Source organism: Prinia subflava, chromosome 8 (assembly GCF_021018805.1).
Source record: "Prinia subflava isolate CZ2003 ecotype Zambia chromosome 8, Cam_Psub_1.2, whole genome shotgun sequence".
In the NCBI taxonomy this organism is placed as follows: domain Eukaryota; kingdom Metazoa; phylum Chordata; class Aves; order Passeriformes; family Cisticolidae; genus Prinia; species Prinia subflava.
Genome location: NC_086254.1, coordinates 33,362,117 through 33,379,019, shown reverse-complemented (window position 1 = coordinate 33,379,019; position 16,903 = coordinate 33,362,117). Strand labels below are relative to the sequence as shown.

Below are 16,903 nucleotides of genomic sequence, written 5' to 3'. Positions count from 1 at the left end.
TTCTTTGTAAGAAGGAAGAAAGCTCAACTTCCCCACCCCTTAACTGATGGAGTCCTGTCACCGCTGTTGGATTCGATGAGATTTCAGGAATCAGGAGCATTGTTCAGGGCCTCATGATGGGAAATGGAAATTTCCAGGTGAAACTCAGGAGCCAGAATGCAGCTGTGGATCCCATGTTCATTTCCTTCTCCTCCTAACTGGTCTGGGAAAGAACTTCTTTAGAGAAAAGTGGAAAAACCTATTTATTTAATAAACAAAGCGCTTACAAAGAACGAATAATGTGAAACAATAAAACTTTCTGTTGCTCTGAAGTGAGATGGTAAATTTAGAAAGTCTTTGCTGTGGGTAGCTTAGCTCTTTTAGTCTCTCATCAGTCCTGGAGATCTAGGCCCCGGTGGGCAGCTGCTTTTGGTGTTCTTTTGGTTTTTTTTGGCCAGAGCAGGTTTAAACAGTCTTAAAGTTAAAAAAAAAAACAGTCTAGGAAGCTTTTCTGCTTTAGCTAGTTAAACTAACAAAAAGCAAAAAAGATCTTTGTCCCAGCTGTGGGTTTGTGCTTTAGACAAACCACTGTCTGGAGAAGGAGTGTACAGGAGTGAGAGGGGTTTTCAAAACAAACCCTGCGCTTCTTCATTCTCTCCTTCCTCTCTTGGAATTAATGTTAAAGGCACAGAACACAACATACAGCACAAACGGAGCAGACAATCAGGGGTACAAGCATCACAAAGTCACCCCAGGGCAGTGACAAATGTCCAAGTGTGTTTACGTGTTCCCTCCTGCTCCACAGCCTGTGGAGGTGGTGGACATCCTCTCACACAGACAATTGGGGGTACAGGCATCACAAAGTCACCCCAGGGCAGTGACAAATGTCCGAGTGTGTTTACATGTCCCCTCTCCCCCGGAGACCCCATGCACGGGCCGCAGCACTTGGAGGTGGTGGACATCCCCTCACACAGACAATGGGGGCACAAGCATCACAAAGTCACCCCAGGGCAGTGACAAATGTCTGAGTGTGTTTTCATGTCCCTTCCTGCCCTCCAGACCCCATGCACGGGCCGCAGCACTTGGAGGTGGTGGACGTCCCCTCACACAGACAATCAGGGGGTACAAGCATCACAAAGTCACCCCAGGGCAGTGACAAATGTCCAAGTGTATTCACGTGTCCCCTCTCCCCCCAGACCCCGTGCACGGCCCGCAGCACGTGGAGGTGGTGGACATCCGCTCGCGGCAGCTGACGCTGCAGTGGGAGCCCTTCGGCTACGCCGTGACGCGCTGCCACAGCTACAACCTCACCGTGCACTACCAGTACGTCTTCAACCAGCAGAAGTTCGAGGCTGAGGAGCTCATCCAGACCTCGTCCCACTACACCCTGCGCGGGCTGCGGCCCTTCATGACCATCCGGCTGAGGCTGGCCCTCTCCAACCCCGAGGGCAGGATGGAGAGCGAGGAGCTGGTGGTGCAGACCGAGGAGGATGGTGAGCTGTGGTGGGGTCTGTTGGTTGGGTTTTGAGGGGAGACCCATTGATGGTAGAGGGTTAAAAATATAATTTCTGTATAAGTTAACCATGGGGTTAAGTTGAGGTATGTGTGGGGGGAGGAAAGTAGAGAATGTATAACTGGAACTTGACGCAGCTCGGCTTTGGAACAAGCGTCAGCTTCTGCAACCAGCTCCATGCTATTGTAATGACCGAATCAAGTGTGACTGTAGCCCAGGAGATAATTGAGAAGCATTGTTTAACCAAATCAAGTGTGGATCAGGGTAGAAGTGTAGGTATGATTTAAGATAGTAACTAAGGAATAGGATAATCAGTATCTAGGGGTGGAGGTTAGTTAACATGTGTATAATTTAAACTATAAAAATCACAAATCGACTCTGTATTCTTGGGCACAAGATTTGGGCGTATCATCGCCCCGTGTCCCCGCGCGCAAATAAAGAACTGCATATGATCACCTTTGTGTGGTTATGTGTTTTCCTACGCTAACACCATCTTCAGGTGGTAAATAACAGCATAACCCTCCATCCCACGAGACTGGTGCAGCTTCTCTGGATAGTTTGTTTTGATTATAAAACTTGTGGGTTTAAATGATTTCCATTTCACAGCCATGTTCTTAAAAGGGCAAAAGTCCCTGAAGTGCTTGGGCATGACCAGTCTGAGCAGCAGTTGTAGGTTTAATTCTTCCTGTTCTAAACCACCCAGCTCCTTCCTTTATCATATGGGCAAATGCAATCCTGGTATTTACTGATTTTTCTTCTGCTTTCACACAAAAGAAGGCATCCCCCCAAAAATGCGTAATTCCTTCCTTTCCAGAGTGTAGCTTTTCTTAATAGTGATCTTCTAAAACATCACATTTTATAGAGATCTCAGAACCAAAATTAGTTGTGGGTATAAAAGAACAGTTTTAGATATAAAAGAACAGTTTTCTAGAGGAACTGATGGAAAGCTTCAAGGCATTGTTATCCCACCTGAGCTATTCCAGCCCAAGGACTAAATCCCTCTGCCTGGGCTGTAGAAGTTGCTGTCCTAAGTTTCTCTCAGCTGAAAGTGGCTCCTCCAGCCCCATATATCACATGGGGACACACAAAAGGATGCCAGATATTTCAGAAAAAATGAGCAGGGGTTTTATCAGACAGGCTTGGGAGTGCATTTAGTTGGTTATCTCCCATGGCATTAACATTTTGCTGGAGCAGGTGGATTTTTGAGCTGGCCTTGTAGCTGTAATGAAATATAAATCTTGCATTGTGACTTCACTAAGCAAATCAATCTTTCCTACTGATAAGGGTGTGCAGCCCTGTAGCCTCTCCATGCCAAGGTGTAGTCTGGCTGTTTAGGTGGAGAGTTCTGCTGTTGTGTGGGTGGAGAAGGACAAATTAAATTCCCTGCTGCTGCTCCGCTGTACTGGAATAAAATCATACCGAAATTAACGTCATATTTTCATGGGTTCTGATTTTATTTGTCACTTAGTGGTTACATTAGGGTATTGTTATTTGAACCAAAATTTGAAAAATAAGCCTTTCACACTGATAGTAGCTTGGTAATGGTAGTGCCTTGAGGGATTTTAATTTTTAATTTTATTTATTTATTTTTAACACTCAGCTTTCTGTCTGGTGGCGTTTTGGTGTCTCATGTGTGTGCAGCTGGAGCTGGTGGAGTTTTTAACACAGTTTGTTGGGCCTTTTTTTTCCCTCTGCAGTTCCTGGACCTGTTCCCTTGGAATCTATCCAAGGAGGACCTTTTGAAGAGAAGATCTACGTTCAGTGGAAGCCTCCAAATGAGACAAACGGCATCATTACACTCTATGAGGTGAGAAGAACAGATTGTTGTCAAGGAATACGTGCCACAGGGCCCTTTTCGTGTTTAAGCCAATCCTGAGCTCTGAGAAATCTCAGCAGGTGCTAAAAGAAGCCTGATTAAAATAGATAAGAATCTTCAAGATAGTCTGTTGCTACCACTGAAAAAAAAAATCCCTGTTCAAAAAAGAAAGATTTCTTTCCAATATTTGTGGCAAATTGAGAGCCACACATTTCCCTATGTCTCAGGTGTCCTGTTTCCTTCTGCGTAGCTCCAAGGTCTGTTTTCTTTCTTTTTTTTTTCTTCCTGAGGTAAAACACTGCTACATTTCATCCCTACACACTGTAACTGATTCCTCTTTGCCTTCCACCAGTCACAGCACTTCCTGGCAATATCAGCAGAAGGGATTATCTCTTTTTGAACATTTCAGTGATAACATTTGTCCATCCCAACAATTTCTCTGATGACAAACAGAGTGTAGAGCAGGTTATGGGATGATCACTGACCATCCTGTGCTGGATGAGAGAAATAAACAATTAAATATGAGAAACAATTAAATGTGATTCTAGAGTGTATCAGAAGTGGTGTTTCTTGAGAAGGTAAGGAGGTGTTACTGCTGTCATGTGCTCCTGGTGAAACTCTCCATAGTGTCATGTACACCCAAACATGTGGAACAGGAATGTAAGAGGAGGGACTCTTGAGGGGATCATATGGAATGAAATACAGTCCTACAAGAGAAGGTAAAGGCACTTGGATTAAATAGCAGAAAGTGGTGCACCAGGACTGGCTGAGCCTGTGTCAGTTTATGGGTTCAGTATTTACCTCTGTAAGATTAGAGAAAGTGAAAATAACTTTGTTTTTATGGTGACATAAAACCCCTCACTGTGGCTTGTGCAGCATTTCCTGATGCAGAGGGGCAGGAGCCAATATTTCATTCTCTCTTTTGTGCTTTTTGTACAAACTCACCCTAGAAAAGCCCCAGGTGCAAGAAGCAGCTCTGCCACTGCCAGTGAGGTTCTGCCCCTTTCCTCTTCCCACCCAGCCTCTCCATTTGGGGCAGGATGTCCTGTGATGTGGCACGCCCAGATGTCACTACCAGCACTGGTTCTCTCTGCCACAGTCAAATGGGAAAAAATGAAGCAGGTTTAACATCACTGAGATCTTACACTCCAGCATGAGCAGCAGAGGAAACTTTCTTCTGTAACTTCACTTTTAGGACATCATTTGGTTCCCAAAGGCCAGGCTAAGTTTGATACAGCAACATTAAACAGATGAACAGACTTTCCTCTTGCTAATTGAGTGTTATTTCAGCCGGGCTGAAATCCTTGACTAAGTCTGGAGTCATCCTTGGTCACTGTTGAGACACGTAAGGAAATACGTGCAGGGTGCAAATCATCTGTCAGTGCTAAAACAACCCTCATCATGTCATGGTCTTTGAGGGTGTCTGTGTAAGGAATTAGGCAATGAACCTGGGTGTGTTTTAAAGGAATTAATCTGAATAGAATCAGTTACAAGTTCATTTTTTTCCGGCAACACAGGTGACCTATAACAGAACATATTTAAAATAACTCAAGTCAAATGATGCAAATGATGCAAAAATAACTCCTTTAATTTTTAAAGAAGCAGTTTCTTACTAAAATATTGCCTTGGGCTCAGCTTGTTGAAAGGACTTCAGCAATCTGAGTAGCTTTTCTGGCTGAGCAGCTCCATGAGACACTTTAATGCCTGCAGGGTTGTGATGCATCATGACAGTGCCTTTGCCCCTGAAGTCATTTCATTGCTCCAGTCTCAGCGGAGGCACAAACAAATTTTTCTTTTCTGATAATGACTCTCTGCATATTTGGCAGCTGGAGACAAAGAGAAGTCAAGGTGAATTCAAACTCTTCCTCCTTTTCCTACTCCCCCTCATCTTCAAAAGGATGAACATCTGACTGCTAGAAACACCATGAGACCCAGAGTGCCTGGAGTTTGGCACAATGAAAATGTTGTCCATTCCTGTCCCTTCTTCCATAGGAAAATTCCTACAGAACCTTTCCACTGTCCAGGGAAGCCTGAGACAAGTCCATCAGGAAATAAAAATACAGGAGAGCAGTTGCACAAGCTGGACAGATGGCAGGGCTCTCTCAGGGTGGTTTGCTCCTTTTGGAACATGGGGATCCCTGCACATGGAAACCACATAATTCCTGTACACTGTTACTGGTGTCACTGGGAATTCTGCTCTGTCCTGGGAGATTCAATGATCTTCCAGTGAACTTGCAGCTCTCTGGAAGCTCTGCAATTGTGCTGCTGAAACTGGGGAGAAAAAGCCACAAAGGCCTGTGAGCATTTGTTAAGGAAAAATTCCCTGCAAAGTATTTATTAAGTGTTATCACTTTATGAACTTGAGTTAGTGGTGTCAGGCCCTGCATTACACCTGGAGGTAGCTGGCTACATTCACACACAGCAGTTGTGCCACTGAGAGTCTCAAACCCCTCTGGGCACAAACCCTCCTAATAAAAACAAATAAAACCCCACATACTCCTACTAAGTTATAGTTCCCTCCTCACCATCAGCATCACAATCTGATTCATTGTATCTGGATATTGTATTTTCCCTCTAATTCTGTTTAAAAAAAGTATTATAAGCTTCTAAAATGCTTCAAAATAATCATGCTGTCTATTCTATTTACATCCCACTTGCTTCCCTCTGGGACTGATTTTCTTCTCAGGTCCCTAATCATTCTTGCAGCTCCCTGCCAGATGTCCCTATAACCCAAATTGCTGTTGCAGTTTTCATATCCACTGCTTGGGTGCCAACTGGGCTGGGATTCAGCAGCACAACCTTCAGCAAGTCTTTTGGCAGCCAGAAGCACTAATTTCATAATGACTGAATACTTCTAAAGAGCCTAAAGAGGATGAAAGGACCTTAATGAACCTTTTTGACTCCTGCAAATCTCTTCTGATGGATACTTTTCCTTCAAAATGCTATTGTTGCCTTTTAACAAAGCAAGAGCGTTGCATTTAAAAGTGGTTTAAACCCCTCTGTGTTCAGTTGCAGAATAAATTGTTTCACTGGGTACAGAAACAGCTGGATTTTTAAACAGAGGGACTTTTTAGATCCCTTGTAATTGCAGTTCTAGATCCTTCTGTAATTGCAGTCTCTTTCTGGGGAGCAGAAACCTCTTGTTCAAGACAGCTTGGAAAGCTCCGGGAATTCCAAATCAGTTAATCAGTGCTGGAAAGATCAGGGTGTGAGCTGGATAGAAAGGGAGGAGGAAACAGATCATTCTGGGGTGCTGGGGAGCCCAGCAAAGCTGACAGGGCTGTGGTGAGGCAGGAGGTGTCAGTCTGTCTGTCCATCAGGAGAGCCGGGGAGATGCATGGGCTGCGGTTGGAAGTGACAGAGGGAAGCTGAAAGCCTCTAACAGGTCCTCAGGTGCTTCAGGGTGTGTAGGGACCTCCAGGAGGTCAGGCAGACCCATCTGTGCTCAGCAAGGCAGCTGCCAGCAGAGCTGGGCTTTGCTGCTTCCTTGGTTTGGGTAAAATGCTCCACACATTGAGTGACTCTCATGGAAGAGGCACTATGACACTGTAATTGTTCTTATTGTCTCTGGGAGCAGCCTGTGAGTGGCACAGTTCAATAATATCACAGTAATCCTGCCCCACAATCAGTCTCCTGGCAGACTGAAAGCACCACAACTTATTGAAATTTTTATTTTATGTTTTTTTTAACCAGTCCTGAAAAGCTGCTCTGCTTTAAAATCCCTGATCATCAAATGCTGCTCATTGTCCTCACACCGTGTGGGAGTTCAGCTTCAAAGCCTTTGTGTACAAAGACATGCAACAAAGATTTATTCCTTTTAATTTATTTTTTCCTAAGTGTGGGTAAAGTCAAACTGCCATCAAACAGACTTGCATTGTCATTGGGCTGCAAGGGCAGGCAATCTAATTTAAGGTCATGGACCAGTTTTGGCACCAAAACTCTTCTGCTTTTAGATGACATGAGGTTGTCTTAGATGTATATTTTGTGCAAACTTGCATCTAGAAAATTTAAATAAACAAAACTTATTTATATCTGCATTTTGCTGTTCCTTTGTTCCTTTTCACTTGCACCCTGTAAGTGATGCTGCCTTTTGCCTTTGTAAATACATTTGTTGTGTGTATTGTATTTATCAGAATTGTCAGTTTTTAGAATATTTCACCTTTAAACAGGAAGAAAGGAAGAAAGAAAGATAAACCAACCTATCATTGCTGTGTGAAATACTTGTCACATCCCTTTGGGGAAGGTGTTGTTAGGGGTATTGCAATCCTAACAGCATTTCAAGGGTGCATCCCAAAGATTCAGCTCCTTGGCTGGGAAAATGGCTCCAGACTGCTCAAGTCCTTTCAGTGAGCCATGCCTAAGGGCACTGTTGGAACAGCAAACTGTCTTTTTAAACATTGTAAGGTGCAGTTCTGTAATCACTTATGTCCTCATCTTTAGGACTGTTAAATCCCTGGTGGTTTGAGGGGAAAATAAGGATGCATTTGCAGCTTCTAACGAGCTAGTTTTGTCAGTCGTTGTTTCTGAAACGCTGTAAATCTCTATTTTGATGCCAGGAATAATAATACAAGGGACTTTCATACACAATTTCAGCTCTTTAATGGGATGCTTGGAGCCTAGTACATCTAATCCCAGTGGATTCGAGTTTAAATTGCACTTCAGAGGCTACAGATCCTCTTAGTTACCACGTAGAATTGCAGTCTGCCCTTCTTCATCTCTCCAGTTGCCAATATGCCATTCCTTCTCCATCACCTCACTCCCTTTTGCTCTGCAGGAGAGGCTGTTACAGGCAAACTGTCTTGCATAAGGTTAATATTTGTGAGATGCATTGCCCGTATTTATAAAATGGTGGAAACAAATTTCTTCCACCCTTGACCCCTGAAAGTGCATGCTTATTATAACAAAAAGCAGGATTATCTGGTGTGATAGCTGTGCAGGGATATGCATCCATTTCTATTCATAGCCCTTTTCTAAGCTATTTAGGAAATCTGATTTTTTTAAGATAAAATCTTTCCTGCTAAAAGGTGTTGCAAAAAAAAGGTTTCCCCGGAAAAAGCTGCAAGGGTTGGGAACTCAGCTTGGCTTAATCATTTGTTTGTTTATTTAAAGGGTTTGGGGTTATTTTTTTCGGTTGTGAAAGGTGAAAAATGGCTCCCACAAGAAGGAAAGCAACAACCACAAAATCTTGCAACCAATTTATATAAAGCTCTACATTTGAAATAGTGGAGAGATGACAATTCTCGGAAATTGCCTTCAGTGAGAAGTGGCTTTGAACGTTCCCATGAAAATCAATCATGTTCCAGCCTCTCGATTGCATTCCATGGGTACAGGAGGCTCCTGGGATGGAGCTTTCCCACTCAAACTCGCTGCCTTGGGCTGTGCCACGCACAGCTGGGGCTGCATTTAGCTGAACACTAGCAGAACATCCTGGAGACGCTGTTAAGGGTTCAAAATGCAAGCAGTGATCAATTAAAGATGGGGTACTGGGTCCTGGATTGATCACTCATCTGCAGGGACATTGGTGGGAATTATTCCCTGTTCATCTGCAGCACTCATGTGACACTGGATTCATAAGATGCAGTCTATTGTTTGTCCAGAATCCATGAAAGTCATTACATCAAAAATAAGGGGTTTGCTGCCTCTGTGCTATATTGAATTAGACTTCTTTAATAATCTAAACTAGCAGTGGAAGTGTGTGGCCATATTTCATCTGTTCAGGTTTGTAGCTCTGTCAGCCCTGCCGGGGCTGTGTCACCCTCTCAGTGAGGTGTGGGGAAAGCTGTCCCCACTGCCCAGCCCAGCTGGCTCTGGAGTTTATGGCTCTTAGCACACAAGGGCCCTGGGAGAGGGCTGGGCTGCCTGAAGAGACATTGTTTACTTGATGCCTGCTGACTGTAGTATTTACTGAGCACTTGGTGAACAGGTTGGTTACACGCTGCCAGGGTTCTGGGCTCCACTTAATAAAGATTCAGATCAGAACACGGGGAATGAACAGTGCTGATTGCACTGATTTATCATTTCTTGGCTAACTGAGAAGGATGATAAATCTGAGCATTGCTTGCTCTCTTAGTGGATTGGGATGCTGTGTTAGTCACAGATCCTGTGGCTCTGCTCCTGGAACAAGGCAGGGCTCAGTCAGAGAGCTTTCCAGTGAAACTTGAGCATCACAAGGGCACAGGAAATACCTTTGCCCTCCACCCCACAATCGTGGCATCCCACAGACACCTTCCCCCCCCCACCACGCTGTTTATTCAATTTTAATAAATTAGTAGGGTTTTTAAGCTCCCCTGTCAGCACAGAATATGAGTACGTGCTTGAGTGACCCTCCTGCCACACCCAGGGAGTTCAGTTAAGGTGGCTGCTCTGATCCTGCAAGGAAAGCACAATTTGCCTGTGTGCAATAACACAGAGGGCAACAAATGCAGCTGGGTTCTGGTGGAACAGGATGGCTTTTGTCAGATGCCGTGGCAGGACCGGGGTTAGCTGGAGCTGTGTTTGTTTAGGGTGCTGTGGGAGCTCACAGGAATTTGGCTGGGCTCTGTCTGCCCCGCACATCCCAGGGTGAGGGCTCTGCTGGGCTGCTCCTGCATCTCCAGCAGCATCAGGGAGGATACTCCAGAGGCAGCCTGGGGGGTTACTCAGGGATTACTCCCTGTTGGAAAGATCCTGCTGTATTGATGCCTTATGGTTTTAGTTTTTATGTTTTTCATGTATTTGTAACCCTGCAATTCTTTAGTGTATAACTCTAAACTCCACACACAGTGTCAGCCACTGCTTTCCCTTTTTGGTCAGACACAACAATTCCTCTCCTGGGAATCAAGGGCACCTCCCTACCCCAAACCCTGAGAAAGTTAAACTAAAGTGAACTGGGGGAGCAAATTCGGGGTAAATGACTTCATTACCTGAAGCTGTAATTGGGAGATGAACCCCCAACATGCAAATGGACCAAACTGATAAAAGTGTGAAAACCTGTGACCCCTGGTCCATTTTGGGTGCAGACCCTGGGGGGCTTCATCTGCCCTGGATGTACATGAAGGCCTTTTATTAATAGAACTGCTTTTTATTCCCTTAATTCTGTCTGGCCTCTGATTTTAGGTAGTCCCAAAAAGGCATCAGTTTTTTATTGCTCCTGTTCCTCTCCACCCTGTCCCAGCTACTTTAACACAGCCTTAAACTTAGGGAACGTTTAAATGTTACCTAATTAGCGATGCTTTCCTGAATAAGCACCTCAAGGAGCTTTTGAACAACTTCTTCAAATTATATAGGATTCTTAATTGTGTGTTTCTCACTTGCTGTTACTTGCAAGATGTGCTTAACTTGGGAGCATTTGTTAATGCTGCTTTTTAAAATCCTATGGTTTCCAGTAACATCTTAGGGAGAAAATGAGAGGGTTTTTCTGAGAAACTCAGATGTCAGGGCTTTTCAAATGTATGACAACCTCCAGGTAAGTAGCATACTTGTGTTATAAATAGAATAAATCAACTGTGTTAAAAAAAATGCTTGATCAAGCTTTTCAGAAATAAAGGCATAATGTGGTCCCTTGAGCACAACAATTTCTTTGATTACCTTTTTATTGTTCTTTTGAAGCCAATAGACATGCAGTGATATAAATCCCATGCAAATGAGCAGATATTTGGTTACAACAATGCTTTTTTTTTAAGGAGCTGAATTATTTTAGTGTGCACATAGCACTTTTTCTAAGCCAAACTAAATGATAAGAACTGAAAAAAACTCCAACTTATTCTTTCTTGTGATGAAGTTCCATTTTAAAACATTCTTTTGTAGATACATCATCATCTTCTTTCTGCCTCCCAATGTTTTTTATTTCCAGAAAAAAAAATACAATTTCAGACTATTCTTCTTTCTTCTCCAAATTGCTCATTCAGGAGAACAGCTGATACCTAATCCCATTTCCTCCATCTCATCTTTTCACGTGGCAGTGTACCTGTGCAGTTAGAGTACAACAAAGCCCTTTAACAACTCCATTTTCACATTTTGCAGTACTTTGTTTACCAAAATGTAGCAGTTAGCTAAGTTGAAAGCAAACTGCAGATGCATGTTTGCACTTCCTTCCTAGATTGTTGGGGTTTTTTTTTTTCTCTGTTTCATCTTCAGTATTGTTTAATTTAGAAAATGCATACGACTGAATAATTCAGGTGTGGTGGTGGTTTCATCCTGTTAATGGATGCCACTGAGGAACTTTGGAGAGGGGGAGAAGCAAGTCAAGGTGATCTTTGCATCACCTTCAGCAGTTTGTATGTGTGGCTGCATGGCTCCTTTTGGGAAATTCCCCTTGTTGCTGTCCTTTGTGTTTGTCTTAGAGCCAGTCTTTATGATCCTGCCATCCAGTGGACAGGATGGGTTTGGCTTTAGTTTTCTGTGCCCTGTTCATTCACCATTTCTCTCACTTTGGGTCCCTCACCTCCTTTCTTCTTCCCCTTTTTCCCTTCCCTGTTGGTTGCTGCTTTTCCCTGATCCTGCTCTCCCTGCTGTCCAGCTGGAATCACTGGCAGAGAGGGTGAGATGGTTTTCAGAAGAATGAAGGCGCTAGCACAGGGAGAACAACCTTTCCTTTTGTTCTCAATTCACCTGCTTTGGTCTGAATTTGGGAAAAGGGACTTAGGGTGAGCTTGGATGGGGCTTGGAGCAACCTGGCCTAGTGGAAGGTGGAAGGGGGTTGAACTGGGATGATCTTTAAGGTCCCTTCAAACCCAAACCATTCTGTGGGGCAGACACTTGACTTGGAGAATAAGTGCAGATGTACAACTTAAGAGTCAAGTGACTGAAACGACACCATCTCACAATTGTCAGCTACAGTAAGAGCTAAGCCTGATATTGATCTCTAAATGAGGCCAAACCATTCTGAGCACACGTGGGCCCTGCTGCTGCTGCTGCTTTCTGCTGGGTGTGATGCTGCTCTCACCCCACTCTGTGCTTTGGGGGCTGTTCCTTGCCCACAGCTTTCCTTACACCCAGTGTGCCATGGCAAACCACAGTGAGGGGGTTCAGGCAGAGCTTTCAGCAACAAGGAATAACTGAGGAACAAGCATGGAGATTGAATAACTGCCTCAGTGCTGCAGTCCTATCAAAGCAATTTCTATAGTTGTCATTTTCTGCTATAAAGCTGAACAATGAGGCTTTCCAATAAAATAACAGCTCATTAAAAGCTCTTCTTAATATATAGCATGCTAATTAATGTCAGTGGGGTGCAAGCTTGAATGGCAGAATAGACTATAATGTTTAGAAAGTAGGTAAAATAAAAGGAGATATTTTATCATTAATGACCTTTTAGTAAACCTAATGAAATCCTTAACAGCCTGAATACATTACTGAGGCACTCCCAGTTGCCTTGCTACCTAGTCCATTCTTCCTCCTTTTCTCACAGACATTAAATCTGGCTTTGTTTATAAAAAAACAAAAAGCCATAACATCCCAAGGAAATACGAGCAGGAAGAAAGAGTCTCAGCAAAAGGAGAGCAGAGGAGACTTCTCAGCCCTGCTGTCCCTGGTCCTGGCCAGGAGTGGGTGCAGGACCGTGTTCTGTCCTGCCTTGGCTGTGCTGCCTGTGTTTGTATTCAGCTTTAATTGCCCCCGTGTTTACGTGGCTCTCAGTAAATAGGCCAGGGAGCAAATGGGCCTCTTTTATTCCCCGGGTCTCCCTGGGTTAACTTCCATATTCATTCCTAATGAATAGCTGTGCTCTGGCTTTTTATACTCCTACCAGCCATGCTGTGCTTGTGCTGTGACTCAATTAAAGGACTTTATTCTGCAGGGCTGTTAGTCTTTCACGTGTTGCCAGCCTTAAATATTTAACTTGCAAATGCTGATTAACTCTGCCTTAACCTTATCCCAAAAGAAGCAGCACAAGAATGGAAAAACGAAAGGCCTTTGCTTCCTCCTGTTTCCTGGATGAAATGTGGTGGGCTGGGGAAGGATGTAAGTGCAATAACTGCCTGGCCTAAAGTGAGTTTAAAGATGGAAAATGTCCCCATTCATCTGATCATAAAATACATTCTTCAGTTCTTTACTTTTCCAGCACTGGAGGAGGATCAGGATCGTTCACTAACCTGTTCACCAACTCTTCCCTGTCACTGGAAGATAACTTCCTTTAAATTCCTCCCTTTGTGCCATACTTGGTGCAATTAACTTTGGTCTCCTAGCCCAAAATATGTGAAACTCCCTGATAAGATTGAACCTAAGTCCATCCCGGCTGCAATCTGCAGTCACCTGCAGTAATAATTGTTCCTGAGAAGCGCAGGTGGCTGGGGAGCCTCAGAGGAGAAGAGCCTGCAGTGCAGTCGTGTTTCAATCAGCTTCATGGAACCATGAAATGGATTGTCCCCCTGATGTTCCTGCACTCCAGAGCACACACTCTGCTGGGCAAGTCAATTCCTTGTTTGGCCCCAAGCACAAAAAGATCTGCTGGCTTCCCCTCCCATCCCTGCAAACCACAGAGGGAGGGAGCACAAATCACCTCAAAATCAGAATTTGAGAGCGTAGCAGCGTCAGCCAGCCCTGTTTTGTTCTCCCAATCATCCAGTGAGAAGGGTGGTGCTTGAGGAGGAAGGTGCCCAGGCTGCTTGCTGGCTGTGTACAGGGGGCTTGGATGAATGACAAAGCCAGCAGTGGTGAGGAGCAGGTGGTGATCAAAGAGCTGCAGGAGCTGCAGTCTGACAGGAAGGAGAACCCAGCCGTGTCCTGTAAATGTGGTGTTCTCTTGGATGGAGCTCCTCTCCCCTCTCTGCTGGAGCTGGAAAAAACAAGATGCTGTGAAGACAGAGTCCTGAGGCAATGAAGGACTCTTTTTCAGACACCTGCAAGGAAGGTCTGGTCATGTCGTGACAGAATTTAATTCCCATTTCAAACTCTGTCATTTCAGGAATATTTTGGTCTGTCAACATTAGTGAAACTTCACTCCAAAACAAATCTAAAATCAACTTGCCAGTGAGAATTCTAGGAACCCTTTCTTACACCTGAGTCTTGTCCCTGGAAGATTTAACATGTCTGACAGTTTTGTATCTTGCATTGAAATGTTCCCAGTTCAGGGTCACTCTGAATTTCAGGTCTGAAACCCTTCTGCTGATGGAAATGATTCATTATTTGTTTATTTTCCTTTGCACAGAGCACAAGGGCCTTGTGCCTGCCCAATCATTATTTGTTTATCAACTAGAGAAGAGAAATTCAAACACAAGTCATGACAAGTCACACATAGAGAACTCCTACATGTTGCTGTCTAGAATATTTTTCCTTTTAGTGCTTGATAAGTTCCTTTTTCCACTGAGCCAAAAGGTTTTTCTGAGCTATTTAACTTTGTCTCTGTGACAGTGTTGAACTTGCACTAAATTTAAAGAGGAAAAATTGCATATACAGCATTATTAACTTGCCATTTTCTTATTTAGGCCACAGACAAATTAGAAATTATTCAGGTTATCCAGACAAAAGCTACATCCTCACCAATTCAACATCCTTATTATGGGTGAACTCTGTGAACTCATCCACGTTGCTGCTGAGCCATCACTGCTGCTTGGTGGATGCAACTCAGTCCTTTCCCTCACACTATAATCTTTCTCTCTCATTATATTTTATAAAATCTGTCTTGTAATGCCCTTCATTCCCAAAATGTTCTTTCCTCTTTCCAAACCTCTCTCTACAGCAGAGAACAGGTTTCCAGCTAGATAAACCCATGGCTTCAGCTTTCAGAGGAGTTGCCAGCAAGAGACAATCTGTGCTGGAGTGACACTGAGACTGCAGCAGCCTTGGCTTGGGCAGCAGTAATGAGACACAGCCCTGGGCTATAAATTCCTGTGACTTGGGAACCCGGGGAATTCGTTCTGCTTTGCCTGAGGCAAAGGTCTGCCATGCTGTCAGCTCAGTTTCTTAGACTCTCCTTTTCCTCTGTCATGGTAATAAGTACCAAGAAAGCAGCCTGTGAAAGACTTTTGAGGAAATCCCTTGTTACCTGCTACTAGTTTGTGTAATCCCAGCAGCGGCAGCAGAGGGACATCTATTTCTGGCTGCTTTGCTGACAGGTTTAAATAAAGACCTTTGTGGACTTTGTGGGACTTTGGAACAGCCTTTCTGGACCACGAGAAATTCCCTGCAGCTACGGTGCTTTGCTAGGAGTTGTCAAGGGAAGGATGACAATCGATGAGCTGCAGTTCTGCCTGCTGCAAGGAGATCTTGGTGTTCTCCTTTACCCTGAGCTCCTCAGTGGTGTGAGAGAAAAGCCATGTCAGTGTGTCTGACATTTCTAATAGGGTTACATGGTAGCAGTGGCTCCTTTTTTCCCTAAAAATCGGATGAAGAGGAAGCCCTAGTGAAGCATTCATGCCCTGGAAGAATCAAGATGTGCAGTTTACACACTGCTTTTTCACATCACTACATAATTGTTTTAGCAGCTTCCCTCCTCACGGGCTCCGCGCACATCTCGGTGACCAAGTTATTTGCTGGGATTTAACACAGTGCTGTCTAAACAGAGTATCTGTGAACATAATCCTTAATGATGTGCTGGGGGCACACACTGCTTGTGGAAGCCTTGCCTGTGATTAATCAATTAATCATGAGATAAACCTCACAGAGTTTTGGTAGACGACTCGGAACCTGCCGAGGCAGAACGCGCATCTGTTTTGTTTGCAGTTCCACACTGGTGTTTCAGTATTGTCTGAAGTTAGATAAGCACATAAATAACTCTCCAATTGTTGCTGTGCACAGCAGTGGGTCTTTGAGGAGTGACAGCATGTGCTTTTTGGAGAAAGCCACCTTTTTGTACCAATAGTAGCATTGATTTTACAGACCTGGACAGCAGCGATTTGACACTCCTGCCAGGCTGTGTGCAGGTGGGTGAGAGACTGTGGTTGGAGGTTGCTGAGCTCTGGATTGCTGTGCTGAACAGGCTGAGTCCTGGATGAGATTGGCAGAACTGCCATCTGGTCAGGAGATCTCAGAGTCCTCAGCAGTCTATTACAGGTCTTTCCTGAACTTATGAGCTGTGTCAGTGTAGATGAGAAAACTCAGAAAAGAAGGCAGGTCTTAGGAGAGAAGTGTTCCTGCTGGATGACCCTGATCCCTCTAGGATCCCTGCTTGCTGCAGCCGTGCTGCCCCTGAGCACCCAAGTGTTGCCTCAGGTGCAGTGCTTGCCTCTTACCCCCTCCCCAAGTGAGCAGAGGGAAATCAAATACCAGCAAAAGCAATGGACAGCTTTGAAATAGCTTTTGCACTCCACAGCATTTCAGAAGATAGAGATACATTTTATTTTTTGTTTACTTGCCTTCAGAAGATGGTGGCTCCTACTGGTGATGTTTCTGAGAGTTCATACAGATAAAGGATAACTAATAATTTATGGGAGGACCTCTTTCCTCTGCATCCTGTTCTCACCTAAAGGGATGCAGGATTTGAGCAGAACTCTCTATGACTTGTCTTGTGCAGCTCTTACCAATATGATAGTCTCTAAATTTACTGTTTATAAATATTTCTGCATATAAATTAGTGATTATAAATATTGCCTGCAGCTGAAAACAATCTGGTACAACCCGTTCAGCCTTGTCTGCCCCTCAGAGAGCCATTGCTTTACTGAGGAAGGTAACAGATGAGGTGA

At 44.2% G+C, this 16,903-nt stretch overlaps 1 protein-coding gene across 2 annotated transcripts in view; it reads left to right on the top strand.

The window, feature by feature from the left end:
* The window catches only part of PTPRT (protein tyrosine phosphatase receptor type T), a 446,577-nt gene that overhangs the window by 286,035 nt on the left and 143,639 nt on the right, over positions 1 to 16,903 (top strand). For both annotated transcript variants that reach the window (XM_063404659.1, XM_063404660.1), the window contains exons 8-9: positions 1,176 to 1,472; positions 3,190 to 3,299. In XM_063404659.1, the coding sequence (XP_063260729.1) occupies positions 1,176 to 1,472; positions 3,190 to 3,299 (407 nt within the window). The remainder of the gene's footprint in view (positions 1 to 1,175; positions 1,473 to 3,189; positions 3,300 to 16,903) is intronic.